This window comes from Culex pipiens, chromosome 2 (assembly GCF_016801865.2).
Source record: "Culex pipiens pallens isolate TS chromosome 2, TS_CPP_V2, whole genome shotgun sequence".
Lineage (NCBI taxonomy): Eukaryota > Metazoa > Arthropoda > Insecta > Diptera > Culicidae > Culex > Culex pipiens.
Window position 1 is genome coordinate 146592991 of NC_068938.1, and position 16429 is coordinate 146609419.

General features: G+C 43.0%; 2 protein-coding genes across 5 annotated transcripts; one reads left to right on the forward strand and one right to left on the reverse strand.

Annotated features, from left to right (window-relative positions):
- Positions 1–1348: 1348 nt before the first annotated feature.
- On the reverse strand, positions 1349–12207 carry LOC120414896 (anillin). 2 transcript variants are annotated; one of them, XM_039576222.2, is made up of 7 exons: positions 11922–12207; positions 9867–11860; positions 9636–9795; positions 9326–9496; positions 8284–9123; positions 1933–2561; positions 1349–1873 (listed from the first exon to the last, which is right to left on the reverse strand). In XM_039576222.2, exons 1-7 carry the CDS (start codon positions 11937–11939, stop codon positions 1747–1749), a joined length of 3939 nt encoding a protein of 1312 aa, XP_039432156.1. In that variant the 5' UTR covers positions 11940–12207; the 3' UTR covers positions 1349–1746. The 2 variants fall into 2 exon arrangements, with proteins under 2 accessions (XP_039432156.1, XP_039432157.1); XM_039576223.2 differs by lacking the exon at positions 9326–9496.
- A 760-nt stretch (positions 12208–12967) lies between these two features.
- Positions 12968–14576, forward strand: LOC120414901 (uncharacterized). 3 transcript variants are annotated; one of them, XM_039576229.2, is made up of 3 exons: positions 12973–13411; positions 13501–13553; positions 13601–14528. In XM_039576229.2, the coding sequence occupies exons 1-3, from the start codon at positions 13281–13283 to the stop codon at positions 13810–13812; spliced, it is 396 nt and encodes a 131-aa protein (XP_039432163.1). In that variant the 5' UTR covers positions 12973–13280; the 3' UTR covers positions 13813–14528. The 3 variants fall into 3 exon arrangements, 2 of the variants coding, with proteins under 2 accessions (XP_039432163.1, XP_039432162.1); XM_039576228.2 differs by having other exon boundaries at positions 12974–13411; positions 13501–13562; XR_005605144.2 differs by having other exon boundaries at positions 12968–13428; positions 13501–14576.
- The last annotated feature ends 1853 nt before the right edge of the window (positions 14577–16429 follow it).

Below are 16429 nucleotides of genomic sequence, written 5' to 3' on the forward strand. Positions count from 1 at the left end.
TTCTCAAAAATTCGAAATCATCAGAAAATTACATGGGAAAATTATGTTTAAGTTCGTTTAAAAAAAAATTTGCAATTCCGTCTTGAATCTACTTATCTTTCCTCACAGAATCTGTGCTTTTTCCTGTCATTCTCAAACGACGAAGCGGCCTACTTTTCTCTATTAAAAATAATAGAATGGAAAATTAATACTTTCAATAACAGTACTGTAAAGTTCAATTTTTCAGCACTGGTATCGAAAAGATTTTTTTTTCTTTAAACGGTGAATTTACTTAACACATGGACATAATACATGTTTGACATATTATTTCAATGAATTAAGGAGGTATTAGACTATGCCAAACATACAAACAAACTCGCACTTTGTGGCAGTTTGCCAAACTCGTAAACTTGTTCGCGGCGAATTCGCAAGCAAAGACAAAAAAATAAGAAGGCTGACGTTCTGCAAACAAATCCAGGCAAACAAACAGAGCAGGCAAACTGTTAAAAAGTTTGTTTGTGATAATCTAAAGGACGTATTAGACTATGACAAACAAACAAACTCGCAAACACTCGCAACTTGACAGTTTGCCTGCTTTGTTTGCAGAAACGTCAGCCTGCATACATTTGGTTTTGTTTGCGAGTTGGCCTCAAGGGACCATTCATAAACCACTTGGACACCTTTGGTGGAACGGGAGTTCAGCGATAGTCCACGATCCATACAAAAAAAAAATGTTTTGTATGGAAATTGTCCACGAGAGAGAGAGGGAGGAGGGGGTCTGAGATTTAAAAAAAAGTGTCCACGTGGTTTATGGATGGTCCCCAAACAAGTTAGCGAGTTTGGCAAACTGTCAAACACAAAAAGGGTATGTTTGTTTGTTTTTTGGCACAGTCTAGAACCTCCTTTAGTGTTTTTCGGGATTGCAAAAAAAAAAGTCGTACTTATCCAACTTGGTAAACCTCGTTGGATCAATGTACGACTCGTGCTGAAAAAATCTTCTTTTTGAAACTTGGTGCAGTTTTGGTTTAATATGAGAAGAGATTTGCCTAATTTCGTAAAATAAAAAGTCTTTCATGGTGCCAAATTTCAGACTTACCGAATTTTGTTATCTTAGGTTAGTTCTTCGAAACACACCTTGTTTAAACTTAGATTTTTTGAAAACTAATGGATGTAAACAACCTGTTACAATAAATATTGGCCAAACAGGTCTCAAATCTTTGAACCGCGAGAGTTGTAGGGTCCCAAGTAGGACTAACTGTCGACTTTCCCAGTTATTCATAGTTGTTGAGGGTGTTTCTTTCGCTCTATTCCAAGTACAAACCAATTCTGTTTTAGCATATTCAAAATACATACATTATATATTTAGGGGTTAAGTGTGTTCAATATTGAATATTTTAAGAAAATATAAGAAGACGACATACTGTTTTTTCGGTAGTACGCGGCAAATCAGAACGGAAATTTAATTCCAGAAAATCTATCTTTTCTCACAGATCGTGCATATTTTCACGCAATCAAAGGTTAATATTAGTTAGTTTGGTCAATTCACACTCGATCACATACTCACAAAAAAAAATTACATACTTTTTTTCCAGCAGTAAAGTATAAAAATAAAACGTGGGAACGTGTTTACCCTCTTGCTTATATCAAAACAAAAATATGAATAAACTTAGCAACAAACGGGAGAGTAATAATAATACTATTTTTACGCGCTTTTTTCTCTCGATTCTGTACAAAACCCAGCTTTTCGGACGGGGCGCCGCAGCCTCTTTAGAAGCTCGTAGTTTTGGGGTTGCTGTTCGACGAATGTCCCCAGGCCTTAAGCAGGGCTAGCGTTTTGTTCAGATGCGCGCACCACTCTTCCCGTTCCTCCTTCGAGTCCGCCGACAGCAGGTGTCTGTAAGTTGGGAGGGGTTAGTTTTGATTTTATTTTGTTTTGGAGGAGGTAACACATACCGCTGAATAGTCGTGTTGCCTTGTCGGACCAGCACCAACGAATCGACGTCGTCGGGCTGAGCGGGTCGTCGGAACTCCAACAGCAGCGTGTTCAATCGAGCGCACACGTCACGCGGTGCAACGGACACCTTCTGAGTGCAGCACTTCTGTAGATCGATGCTGCCGATCGGGGCCTTGCGCTTCTCATCGTCCGGGTACTTCCAGTAGTTGAGGATGTGGCCGTTCAGGCGACACCAGCGCCGATGCCACGCCCCAAATCCGGACACGTCCTCGAACATGGTCAGAAAGCCACGATAGTCGACGCTGACCGTCAGCTGGCAGTTGACCTTCATGTGGACGGTTCCCTCGAGCGGACTGACGCCGCCGGCCACCGGGTTCAACGTCCAGTTGGTGCGCTGAATTTCCTTCAGCGAGAAGATTATGAACCCGTACTGGACGAGGGCCGGTGTGCGGACGGCGTGTGGTCCTGCTGGCGATTGAACCGGGGGCATGATGAGCCGCGAGTTGCTTTTTACGCCCTTTGGCGTATGCAGCTTGTTCGAGCCCTTCTTGTTCATCGCGATGTGGTACTTGATCTCGTGCGGAAGCACCTCGCGCTGGGCCGTCATGCCGTAGATTTCCATCGTGATCTGTGTGCGAAAGGAAGTGGGACAATGTTATGATTAGTTTGAGGGTTTTTTGAAAACGTGTAAAGTTTCGTGGAGTACCGCAAATCAGATTGCTATTGATAGCCGGGGTAACATTGAAAGGTGAAGATTTAGTTTCTTTTTTTTTTTTTTTTTTTTTTTTTGAGAGGGTGATCCAGCCGCACATCGTTGATGTCGAAACCTCTAAACTGGGCCCTCGTCCTGTCACGTCCGTCAGTAGTCTTGTCGTACATTACAACTAGAACCAGATCTGCCAATGAATTAGTACACTTCGACCAAATAAACACTGACGCTGTATGGATCTGAATCTAGAATAAATGCACAGTTGTATGTTATTCATAAGTCCAACTTATTCAATTATTCATTTAAGTCCAAATATTCATTTGCTAACTACTTTGGATTGAAAATCTTAATTTCAAACTAAAATCTTCTAAACCTAATGTTCAAAACTAAACGTTCCTTTAACTGTTGCAGTACTACTTCTATCAAAAAACATTAAAAATTTGTGAACTGATATACAAATAGGATAGAAATCGCGAATTTAAAAAGAAATGACCATTTACGTCAAAAGATCCGTAGTTCCTCGATTCGCAACAATGGTCAATACAACCATAATCCGAAAACCGTTAGTTCAACAGATCAACGAATTTTGTCCGATATCATTACATTATTGATTGATCGAGACTCTATGGACAATTTGACATAAAAGAATGCCTAGTATTCTACATCAATCAAAGTTTATTGACAGCATTACTCTAACTTAACAATTGCAACTAAATTTATCATCAAATAGATGTGGAAAGCATACAGATTTATATTAAATGCAAATGCTAAGCAACAAATCAGTTGTACTATCCTAAAGTCCCACCTAAATCCCACATTGTGATAGTGAAAAAGTCACAGAAGCAGCGGTGTCTTGTGCAATTGTGATATTTTCACTATCGGAGAACTACCTAGTTCACGAAGACAGCTTATCGGTCAACGCTTAAGCCCTGGGGCTGCGACAAAGCGAGTTCTCGTAGCATGAAGTGGTGTCCATAGTGCTTATAAAAAAGAATGTATACCCAAATTTTAACTAATGCACTAGGATCAAATCATGCCCCTTGACTTTACAAGGCCCAGGGAACATTGAAAGGTGAAGATTTAGTTTCAAAATTAAAAAAAGAAATTCAAATACTTAAGGTATGGTTTCAGAGCGTGATAGTAAAGTGTTCAAAGTACCTCGAAAAGCTCACACAAGTTTCGAATTTCGGTTAATTTAAATTCCAAAAATTCTAAAAACAGAATTATTGTAAGTCTCTATACTGCCCATAATTGAAGATTCAGAAGATGCGTTGGAATATCCTTTATCACCTGGAGCAAAAACTCGATTTTGTCAGAAGAGTATAAGATTCTATACATCATGAAAAAAAACGGATTTTTTACAAAAAATCAATTACTTTGAAAAAACCATATTTGTTAGAGACAAAATTTCGTGACATGGAATATTTGGCCCTTTTGAAAAGTTAACCTTGATTTTAAAAATTTTCGCATTTCGCAATTTTCAGTGTAAGTACGGGCCTTGACCGATCTTATGCACCAGGTTCCCGACGAACACGCACTGCCCTTACACCTACATCTCACCCTTGCTCTGAGTCAGTACGAGCAGCACGCTAGAACACGCTTTGAGTGTTCGTGCCAGGCATGCACACCTTCTTTTCCGGTTACGCATTTTAACTCGGCCGGGGGTGGTACATTACGTAGGGTTTGATGTAAGTATAAGCGCCTAACCATTTATAGTGTGCCTACCAACTTTCATTAAAGCAAAAACTGTTTTATTTTTAGTTTGAATTCAAAAACTAGTTGTTATTTTACTGTTTTATTGTTTTCTCCTGAAATCTTTCCTAGTGTTGAGTCGTGTTTATATGTTGCTATTTCTTTTGTCGCGGTGTTTTGTTACAATTTTTGGTCCTAAGCATGTTTTAAAAGTTTACCAAAAATACAATAGTAATATTTGTGTTAATCCTTTAACCATTCCATAAATTGAGTAAGGGCTCGAACCTCACTTGCTTAAGAAAAAGGTGAAATTTCAAAACAATGGACGACGAAACGAAGTTGACTTTATAGCTGTCGGCCACCATTGCTAGTACCAACCACTAGTGTCTTCCTTTTAATCTACAAGGACTTCGCCGCCCTGGGCTCCTAAGTGTATGAAAGTATGGCACGGAGCGACGGCGCCGAATACCCATATTTACACAAAGAATTTTAGAGCGCCCGCCGCGGGATTCGAACCGTCGACCTCTGGATTGTGAGTCCAGTGCGCGGTCCGATTGATCCACACGGGCGGGACAAAACAATGGACAGTGAAGGAAATATACTATGTAAAGAATCAATAGTAAAAGAAAGATAGTAATTTATGAAGTAGATAAAAAAAATACCTAAGAAATAAATAGAGGTAACAAACAAGCTTAGATTGTATTGAGGGCAATTTACAGGGAAGATGAGAAATTATTCAAATAGATAAATAAAGAAAAGGCATATGATAAACAAAATTGACATCGCTGCCAAATTAAGGGAAAGCAGACAGTTTGATACAGCAGCATCAATTGGTAAAATAGAGTGGAAAAGCGTTGAGAAATAAGAGAATCAAATAAAAGTAAAATCAAAATCAAATGGAGGATAGTAAACAGAAGCCGTTTTAGAAAATCAGTGAAAAAATAAATAAACAGAAGATAGCTGTTAGCTGAAATGGAAACAAGAGAAACCCCGTTCTGCGATGCTCAGGTACATCTACAGCAGTTGACTCAACATACTGCGAATCAAAACAATACCGTCTACAATCACAAATTACTTCCCTTCCCCACATTGTCGCGCCCCTTTCTTTTAGCCGTCTCGACTCTGACCCGCGGTGGTCAAAGGTTTACGATCCGTTTCCACAGGCCACCAGCTAGGTCATCATGAAAACCAAGCCAACGTGGAGGTAAGAAAATAGGACACTCGCCAGGAACCAGAGCTTTACTGTTCTGATCAAGATAATTCGGATGATCTAACAGAACTACGGATGTAGTTAGTTACGCCCCTTCCAGGATGTTCCTTACGTGGACGTCAACCGAAGAGCACGCAACAAGGTCAGTGCCATTGCATGCTCTTAGGTATCAATCCTTGGCCTGCAACCTTGATTTTAAAAATTTCAAAACATTTTTTTACGAGAAGATGTTTTATTTTTTAACATTTAACATTGGACCATTGGTTGCTGAGATTTTTTTTTTCTAAAATTAGGCCGTTGCAATTATGTTTCAAAGTTTATGTCAAAACATATCTAAACATAATTTTGCAAACTTTTAATTTATCTAAATGTCATTACCATAACCAACCATAAAATTGCCAAATAAACATTTTGGAGTGGAGTAAACCCTTTCGATAGAATAGATTTTTCGTTGAAATTTCGTACCAACCCGGAATTACGTCGTCGGAATATCCGCCGTCATCCGAACCGGTCCACGATTAACAAATCAACCTATGTGCCATCGGAAAGGGCATAACATTTCTGATTTTTTGATACCCAAACAATCGTTTTTGTATGGAGCGTGGACAATCGTTGAAACACCGCCCGCACCCCCCTAAAGTGTCCACGTGGTTTATGGATGGTCCCCAAGAAAAGTTGACAGTTCGGTTGCTTGAGATTCTTGGAGAAAAAAAATTGAAATACATATAAAAAAATATTAAATTCTAAAATTTAAAAACTGAGATAAAAAAATAGACTTTTTTCTAGTATTAAAAATTCTAGAAATCTTCTTAAATTTTCAAATGCCATTTTTGCCGCCATCTTAGAATACAGATTCTTATGTTAGGTTTTGGGACCCATTTTTTCGTTTAATTATTCGTAGTGAGGAATTTCTTTTAAATCTCAAATTTATTGAATTTCGTTTTTTTTTTCTAATTTTAGAATTTTCGAACTATTGATTTTCGATTTTAATATTTTAAATTTATATTTTTATTATTTTTCATCTTCATTTTTGGAATTAGAAATTTTAGAATAGGACACTATCTAAATTTTAATGTACAACGATTAAAAACAAGCTTAACAACCAATTCTGATCACATATTTTTTTATTTTAATGCAAAAAAAAAGTTGACAAGACAACATTTTTTCGATAGATCAACTATGGTCCCCTTGGAAAGAGCTGTCAAGTAGGACCTTTTTTGCCAAAAAGGACCGCGAGGTTAATTTTTCAAAATTGATTCAACAGTCCATTTCAAACTCTTTATGGTCGTACACTAAGCATCATTTTAGGACCCAATCGTAGGTTTTTAGAATATTAGATTTTAAGAATTTTTAATTTGTATTTAAAAATTTGGTATTTTTTAACATCATTATTTTGAATTATTAAATATTTTTATTTTGAATTTCTATTTTTTTATTTCTAAATATTTGAATTCTTAAATTTATAAAGTTTACAATTTTATAAGTTTTAAATTATAAAATTTTTATACTTTAACTTTTTTGAGATTTTTTATTTTTTTTAATATTTAAATTTTTAAAATCTCCAACTTGAAATTTTCCAAAAAAAATATAATTTTCTATTTGTTAACAAAATTTGATAGTTTTTTAATTATGAAATTTTTAACTCTATGAATATTTGTATTTATCAAAACCTATCAAAAGTTTTGCCGAAGACACCAAATCAATCAGAGAATTCCTTCAAAAGATAGATTTTCAAATATTTACGTTCCATTTTTGTATGGACAGCTGCCAAAATTGTATGGATGCTGTCACAAACCCCAGTTTGAGCCAAATAAAAAAAAAAATACAAAAATGCACAAAATCGAAATATAAAGATGTGTTAGCGTACCATAACATATCTTGCCAAAATTTTAAAAATTTGATTTTTTTTTAATTACGAATTATTTTTTTAAAGAAATTTAACATAACACAGAATTTAAAAAAAAAACATACCCATCAGAAATTTTAAAAATTTTGATTTTTTTTATTATTCAAGAATTGAAAAATTCTAAAAATTTAAGATTGCAAAAACTTTTTTTTATTAAAAAATGAAAAAAATATATTTAAAAGGTAGTAATTTTTGGATGATTACATTTTCTCTTTTTATTTTTGTTTTAATATTTTTTTTCGAACTTAGATTTTTTTTAATTTATGACATTTTATAGTTTTTTTATATATATAAAAAATTTCGACGGTTTTGTTCGAACGCGAATCAATTCAACACGGAACGTCGGATCGAGGTGCTCTTTGTTGCGTTGGGTTCGTATAAGTCCAAGGAAGGTTCTTACGCCAAAAAGTTACAACTTTGGCCACTCTGGAACCGATTCCGGAAAATCAGTGGATTGTATGGGAAAAGTTACGTAAACTCAAACTTAGATCACAGGAGGCTAAATTAGCAAACAAGCAAGAAACGTCAGGAAACCAAACAAGGGCAGGACGAAGTTTGCCGGGAAGAGCTTGTTTTTTTATAAGATTTATATTTTTGATTTTTTTTTGTTTGTTTCTTTTTTAAGACTATCAAACGGTTGACATTCCTAAAATGTTAAAATTTTGTAAAGGTTTTTTTTTTTCAAATTTTGATTTGTTTTTAAATTCAACCCTTGATACTTTTTGATAGTCAGTCAGTCGTAATTTGTCAATGGTAGTCGAGAAATTACGAACGATCGAGTGCAATAATCACCACGATTAGCTTAGTCAGGCCAAATACATCACTTCACTAACCTTAAAATCCGCAAACACGTTGCTCAGCTGCAGCTCGTCCGGAAAGCGCACCGACAGCAGCCCCGGCAGCGTCGGAATCGTCTTCGTCGCCAGCACCGTTTCGTTGTACTTGAGCAGACACACCAGGTGGTGCCCGCTGATGGAATCCGACGCCAGCTTGCGGATGTAGTCCTGCTTCAGCGGCAGCGTAATGTCCTTCACCGTGAGGCTTCCCTTCTCGGTGGGTGCGCCCGGAGGTCGGATGCAACCCTCGACGCGCAGTCGCTGCACCTCGTCCAGGATGGCCTGGCGGCGGTGGGTGGCGACCAACAGGTGTCGTTCGCCCTCGACGGATTCGGTCGAGCCGGAAAACTCGATCGTGGCGGCGCACAGATTCAACGCCTGGCTCGTTTGGGCGATGACCGTTTGCTGTTTGCACACCTCGTCGAGCAGCTTCTTGACCTTTTCCTGGACGAGGAAGTCGTTCTCGTCGCTGGAGGTCGCGGTCGTCGTCGAGTTGCCACCGTCGTCGGATTCTTCCGTGGATTCTGCGACATTTCGTTGGGGGTGGACTGGCGTGCGAAGGACCTTCTTGACGGGGGTGGGGTTGTTGGAGTTTTGCTGGCGGCGGTAGAAACTGACGGTGTGAACCAGCGTGACCATGTTGTTGTCGTCCGAGGGGTTGATCTTGAGTTCGGATTTGACGGGGCTGCCGTAGGCCTCCTCGAAGACTGGTTGCTGCGGACAGGGCTTCTCCGGGTCCTTCTTCTCTTCGTCGTCCTCTTCGTTGATTGTTTTGTACTGGGACTGACGCGGGTTCTTCTGGTACGAGAAGCTGTTTGACGAAACTGACGATTTGCGCTGAAAAAGATTGAAGAGTAAGATTGGTGCTCAACCTTAAACCGTTTCAACAGATAAATTTCCATGATTGCAGTTAGTATTTTCAACGTTAAAGGTGTGCGTGTTAATTTCAACAAATATGAGTCACAAAAATCAAACAAGAAATGAAGTTCCACAACAAGGTCCGTGCACAAAGAACAAATCCCTTCCCGCCTTTCCTTACAGGTGTGTCGAACTCTTCGCCCTTTTCCTCGTCGAGCGCTTCGTCCAGGAACTGGTCCATGTCGTCGAGCACGCCGGAAATGTCCACACTCGTCGAGCTGTTGTGGCTGTGCTGGCTGTTGCGACGACTTCCAGCAGATTCTTGCTGCTGCTGCTTCTGGTGCTGGTCAATCTACACGCACAAAAGGTCAAATTTAACGGTGCCACAATAAACCAGTGCTAAGGGCGTGCTCAAACTAGGCTAATTCTAATCACTCTACAAAACTTCAAACTTCTACGCAAGGCGCAACTCTTGGAACTCCGAGTCTTACCTTGTGCTGCTGCTGGTCGACGCTCTTGCGGCGTGCGCCTTGGCTCGTCCGGCGGTCCTGCATCTTGCAGGCCTGCATGATCTCGCGGCCGAGGCTCACGTCGCAGATGTTGGTGCTGGAGTCGTCGTCCTCCTCGTTGTCGTCGTCCGAGTACATGTAGCTAAAGGGGAAGGGAATTAGAGGTTGATCTCCAGGTAGTCACTTTAATCTCTCCTTCCAGGTAACACTCACCTATCGTCGTCCTCGTCCACGGCGTGCTCCTCCTCACCGTACTCCTCCTCATCGTCGTAACAGCTCTGGTAGTAGCTTTCCTTCTGGTCGCCCACGCTGTCCTCGCCGGAAACCGTCGCCGTCGTATAATTCTCCCCGTCCGACTCCGTAACTGTGCTGTTGCTCTCAATATCGCTCAACGTCGGATAGAGGCGCCCGTCCTTCGGGGCCACAACCCGGATCCGCTTCACATCGTCCAGCGTACAGCGCACCTCATCGCTGACGCGACCCTCCCCGCTACGTCGCTTGTTACCTCCATCGGATTTCTTCCCGCTGTTGGTCAGGTAGCCCTGCGGAGGCATCGGCGGAGCGGACGGGATTGGTTTGTCCGAACTCATGTCCACGGGCTTGGAGAAGCGGTTCAGGAGCATCTCCATCTCCTGGTGACGCTGGCGACGCGTTTCTTCGGCGATTTGGGACTCGGAGATGGTGCTGCTGTTGGTCATGAGGGCCGCGAGCGTGCTCTTGATGGCCGCGCCGGTGGCGTTGGTTTCCGCCAGGGTTGGCTTGTTGTACGAGTCGATTTTGGCCTTTTGGGCGGCTTGAGCTGGGAGTTGGTAGTCCTTGGTGATGGTGCCGAAGCCGGAGCCCTGGATTGGCATGCAGGAGGACGAGGATTGGGATTTGTGCTGGGCGGAGGAGCTTTCGCCGGTGATTTGGCGGATCGAGGGGGAGATGCCGAACGCGGCCTTCGGGACCAGCGCTTGGCCCTTGTTCTTTTCAAAGATTGCAAGGCGCTCCTTGAGCGTCATCTCGGCCGGGTCCTTCTGGTTGCGCATGATGGACTGGCGAGACTTGGACTTTTCGAACATGGCAGCCCGACCGGACACCAAGCCCTTGTTGATTTGTGTTGTTTTCGCCGGGACTGGGTTCGGCGGCTCCTGAACCGGTTGGCGTTCGCGTGAACTTCCAGGAATTTCCGGGGCTCGCGCCTTCCTCACCGGAACCAGCGCCTTCTCAGCGGGCTCGGTTTCCTGCTTCTCCTGTCTCGATTGGTTTTTGTAGTCGTAGACCAGCTTCTGGGTGGTCGACTCACGCCGCTGGAATCCCTGCAACTCCAACGCGTCCATCACCTTCTGATCCCACTTGAGCGATTTGGTCGGACCTTTGTCCGTCGCATCACCTCCAACCGCCTTCGCCGGACTCAGAATCGACTTGGGCGGATTTGGCGCCAAATACTTCTTCCCAGTAACCGCCGGTCTCTTCGGACTAACGGACTTTCTCCGCGGACTCTCCGGCTTCCTCACCGGACTCTTCTCCTTCCCGGGGCTCTTTTCCCGCGCCGGACTCTTCCGCGCTTCGTGCACCGTCTCCCGGTGATGCTTATAATCCGGATGCGAGACATCGTCCTCCCAGTTGTTGATCGAATCCGCCAGCATCGCCAACTTGGCCAGCTTCGGTCGCGGTTTGGAATTCTCCTTTCCAGCCCCTCCTTCCTCATGGAATCTACCCTCAGTCCGATGCACCGGCGAGGACAAATCCTGCGAATCCGAATAAAGCGTCCCCAACCGCTGCAGCTGATTCCGCGACGAATCCCTTATCAACCCCTTCCCATCAGCATCCACCTCCTGCTCCACCGCCACCTTACTCTCCGAAGCCTTCCGCGTAATCTTCCCGGTCGCATCCATCTCGCACTCCACGACCTCCACCTCGACCTGCGCCCCCGACCCGGTCGTTATGTTGATCTCCACATTCACGTCCACGTCCTTCCCGTCCTTGCGCGTCTCAATCTTGGTCCCACCGGCAGTGGTCACCGAAGAAGTCACCCGGCTGGGACTCCGCCCCATCGACGCCTTCTTGGGCGTTTTCGTATAAGTCCCGCTCTTCTTTCCCGGCGATTTCGTCGCAGCACCGGATGTGGCCGCCTGGTCAAAGTTAAACTCCGACAGCGGAAACTTGCTCGTGTTGGTGATTCCCAGCGCGGCGGCACGCTTCTCCGCCCGCTCCAGTATATTCTAGCAAGAAAAAATCAAATCAGCCAACAAATCACCAACCAAAAATCAAATTTTCCCTTACCTGTGTGAAGGGGTCCATTTTCTGAAGATTCCCCCACGCCCCGACAAACGAAAAAGCTGATGCGCTCAACCGTCAACGGTCAATGCCAAGATTGTTCTGCGCCACAAAATCACCCAAATAACAAGCCAACCGAATTTTCTTCACTTTCACAACCGTTCGCACTATTGTTTCGCACTTTAGCACTGCTTTTTCGGCGTAAAAATTTAACAGTTTACAAAAAAAATGCAAATTTTTCAGGCAAACAAACGCGCACAAAGGAGTCGTCGTCGTCGGCCATCAACGACTTTTATGATTCTGTTGCGGGTCGGTGGAAGAAGATGCGAAAATTTAAAATACTCGTTTGACAGCTGGGAAAAGGGGAAGTTCGCGTGAGCAGAGCTTTCGAGTTCTTCTTTTTATGTAGAAGTGAGATGCGAGCTGACATTCAAATCTCGGGCTAGTTTTCAAAAGGTCGCAAGATTTAAATCAATTCAATCAATTAATTCGACGGTAACATTTCAAAAGGCATCATGTACATTTTGACACTTTCTGGGTTATTGCATATTCTGAAAGTACTCCTAATAAGCTACCTCTCCACCAAAAATGAGCAAAAGTTACTTCAGTAAAGTCTGTTTAGTAATGATTTGAAATAAAGTAACATAAACAAAATCTCTGCCATCAGCAGTCCCTGTTTATATAACCCTGTCAACCTGTCAAACAAAAGACTACATGAACCTCGAGACGAAAAAAAAGCAACATGAACAAAGCGCCATGTACATTCGGTGAAGAAAAACGAATCATAACAAAGCGCCCCCCTCAATGACATCAGGGTGATATAGACGTTTGTGATTTCAAAAGAAGTTATGTTTGTTTTTCTCAAATAAAATTACGGAAATAATGTTTTATTGAATTTGGATGATCAAGTATCAATAAAAGCAACGTTTTCTTCGTTTGTTATCATTAGAACATCTTATTTTGCTTTTATGTTAAAATGGGAATTGAAAATGGATGCTCAACATTCAAATGCGTTTTTCTCAAAACGCATGGTTTGTACCGAGGGGCGCGACAATAGTAAAAAATTAAATAATTTAATTAATTAACTGCCGAAATTAACAAATTAACGAGAAATTAACGATTGTTTACGATCAAAACATTGCCACCTCTTTTTACACCACATTGATTTGACAGTTCGACCGACGACGTTCGAAGCACGATTGTTGTTGTTGTGTTTGGTGTAATTTTTTTGTCGCCAAAAAGTCGGTCTAACGGGAGAATGCATTCTCCCGGTGGTGGTCCAATAACCAGGTGTGGTGGCTATGATCGTGACGGAGAGATTACTCCGGTGGACATTCCGACGGCGGAGGCACAACTCTGACCGTGATGGCGGCGGCGGTGGCCGGTTCATCGATCGCAAGAATAACTGAGGTGGTGACTAAAACAATCGCGACGGCGATGGCGGCGGTGGACACCCGGATTGGCAGCAGCACCTGCAGCGGGAGCTGTCTTCCCAGGTGAGCGTTTGGTTGCGGTAGGTGATTGTGTCACTAACTTCTGACTAACCAATTGAAACGTGTATAAAATTGATGTTTACTCCTTCCAGGATCAATAGCCACCCAAGGAATGGTGGTGGCAGCCTTCCCGTCGGCGAGCCTGGTGCGCTTGGTGACGATCACTTTAACTTTAATTATGTTCCGCAGCAGCACCACCACCAGTTACTGGTAGTATCTGGAACAATGGCCCTCGAGCGGTTCAAGAGATTTTCGTGATATCCGTCAGCCGGAGAACGACATCTGGCAGGAGCCCCCGGCCAAGGAGGGTGGAGGTGACGGTGAATAAAGAGGCCAATGCGTATTGGTGGACGCTGGAATGCCTGCGGCGGAAGAGGCGCAGCTATGATTTTAAACAGCTTTGAGCGGATGGGAAGTGAATTGTTTCAACACGGTAATACCGATATCAATTACATCAAGTACGAAGATATTCCCGTGGAGGCGATTAGCGAGAACGTTCCATCCCACATAAACACTTTCGATGACGATGAATTTTAAGCTGGCAAAATACGACGTGTTTACGCCGGTCCAGAAGAACGCCATTCCGATTGTCATGAGCGAATGCGATGTGATGGCCTGCCCCCGGACAGTTCCGGAAAGACTGTCGCGTTCCTGGTCCAGATCCTTTATAAAAAAAATACAAGCATGGCGTCACTCCGCCGCCCTAGAATCGTCCCTTCAATAGTCGCAAACAGTACCCACTGAGACTTGAGCTGGCTCCGACCAGATGCGCGAGTTGAACCGTGGTTGTAACCTGGACAACATTCGCTTCCTCGTGCTAGACGAGGTTGATAGTATTTTGGAGTGCTAATAATAAAATTGTGAAAAAAAAAATGCTTAGAAATATAAACTAAAGTCTAAAAGAACTTGTATTCATTTATCACATTCGGAAAACTAATTTCACTTTTAACAGAAGTTTTTTCGCAAAAAAAATCGTTGTTGAAGTAAGGTGTGATGTGGTGCTGCTGCATCCACTGTTGTCCCGTTCGCTCTCAGATTCGCGTACACGTCGTACTCCTCGGCGCGATTCAGCTTGCCACGTTGGTGCTGCATCTGCTGCTGGTTCTGTTGGTTTTTGTGCTGCTGCTGATCTTGCTGCTGATTGCGATTCTGACCCTGCTGCTGCCGTTGGTGATAACGGTGCTGATTCAGCACCGAATGCTTTTGCTGAAACTCCTGAACCATTCGCTGGCAAGAATTCATGTAGGTCTCACTACCTGGGAAGTTCGGCGGCAGCACATTCATTGGAATTGAAGACGGAACTTTCGCCTGGAGCAGGTGGACGGGGGAACCACGTTCAACGGTTAAGAAAAGTTGTCTGCAACTGCTGGGGAACCTCCGGTGGCGGAAGCATCAAATGCTGCGCCTACTGTTTGTTCATATTCAGCTCGTACCATCTAAAACAAACATAAAATTTATTAAAACTTTTCCATCGCTCAAAAATCATCTTCTTATTGGCACCCCTCTTATCCTCTACGGCCCGGCTTTTCCAGCATGCTCGGCATCATCCACACGCTCAGATCCAGCTGCAACCGCGTGTAAAAGTCAAAGGAATGTAGCAGCGACCTCCAATCAAAATGCATGTTTTCCGAAAAACTCAGCGAAGCTTTTATTTCTCAAAAGTTTGAGTCAAAACTAAATCAAAACACAAACACTTGACAGTTGTACGAGCGAACGCGACACGAGGCAAATCAATGTTTTCAAAACAGGTGTGGTGCTGTCAAATATCAAAAGACGCGAAGAATTTAATTCCTTAATATATTAAATGCGAAAATTAATACGTTAAGGCCAATGTCACGCCCCTCGGTTTGTACATGATGCTTTTTGAAATGTTGGCGTCGAATTGCAATTATAAAAAAGCCGTTTTTTAATCGTTTTAAGCGGTGTACGCACTTCGGAAGGAACTGGTCAAGAAAATTTTCAAATAAGCAGCAGCGGCAGCGAAGCAAGCTAGAGAGGGTTGTCGTAACTCTGGCTACATTCTGCCACACGCGGGAGCGAACCTTCGTTTTGTTTTATGGTCCCACCACCCACCACATAAAACTCAACCGCTCGCTTCAGGATTAAACGCCAGACTGAAGAACTCTTCTGAATCCCGAAACCCGAAGGCCAGTCCCGACACAATCGGTCCACAAGCGAACAAACACACGCGTAACTCTCTCAATTTCCCTCAACCACGCCGCGCGAGTTCATCCCGAAGTTCATCAGCTACACTCTCACGACACATCCGCGTCTACGTTCGTTTTCGCTCTCTCTCTTCATCTACCAACGTGCGCGTTGCGCACACTTCAATCTACCCAGACGACGCGCTCACACTTATACAGTTGCACCCGCGGAGCAGGCTCATTTCATTGCACACGAGGTTGCTCTCGCTTCGTGTGCATCTCCGTTGTCTAACGGAGAATCAAGAAACATTCGAATTGCGGCACTAACATTTTGAATGGTCACAGGCAATATCTCTGCAACATTTTGTGCTCATTTACGCATTATTCAAATTCTACCATCATTGCCCGCCCTATCTGCGACAAGGGTGAAGAAAAGCCCCAAGAAATCGTTCCCTCTCCTTTATTCTGCTGTTTGTAAAGCCATTTCTTGACCCCTTTTCTTGGGAGGTGCGTATTAGCCCTTAACGGAGAACGGCTTGTGTTTCCATCGAGCATCTACCCACTGAGAATTTTGGCTCGAGCCTCGACTCAAATCAGGCCAAACTCGAATGCTAATTTAGCTTTAGCTTTGCTACCCGCGGTGCGAAAGTTGGGGTGCAAACATGTCGGGAGCAAATCGGATGAACTCTTTTAAAATTTTGAAAATGATATTTTATTGATATACGCAATCAATTTGGACATATTATGCAATTAGAAGCATGTTCTATCATGCTTGAATATAGTTTCATTGATTTCGATCAACAAAACGGCTAGAATTTGAAAATGAATAATTTAGATCCCCGCGGTGGGCTTGATTCAGTAGCCAAATTAGCTCCCA

What these genes read in the sequence shown, in the direction of transcription:
- LOC120414901 (XM_039576228.2), top strand. Translation starts at nt 13,281, where the DNA reads ATGGCGGCGGCGGTGGCCGGTTCATCGATCGCAAGAATAACTGAGGTG. An exon ending in AGCGGGAGCTGTCTTCCCAG is followed by an intron (nt 13,412 to 13,500) that starts GTGAGCGTTTGG and finishes TACTCCTTCCAG; the next exon opens with GATCAATAGCCACCCAAGGA. An exon ending in CGGCGAGCCTGGTGCGCTTG is followed by an intron (nt 13,563 to 13,600) that starts GTGACGATCACT and finishes GTTCCGCAGCAG; the next exon opens with CACCACCACCAGTTACTGGT.
- LOC120414896 (XM_039576222.2), bottom strand. An exon ending in GTGGACGAGGACGACGATAG is followed by an intron (nt 9,796 to 9,866) that starts GTGAGTGTTACC and finishes CTTCCCCTTTAG; the next exon opens with CTACATGTACTCGGACGACG. An exon ending in GCGAAGAGTTCGACACACCT is followed by an intron (nt 9,124 to 9,325) that starts GTAAGGAAAGGC and finishes AATCTTTTTCAG; the next exon opens with CGCAAATCGTCAGTTTCGTC.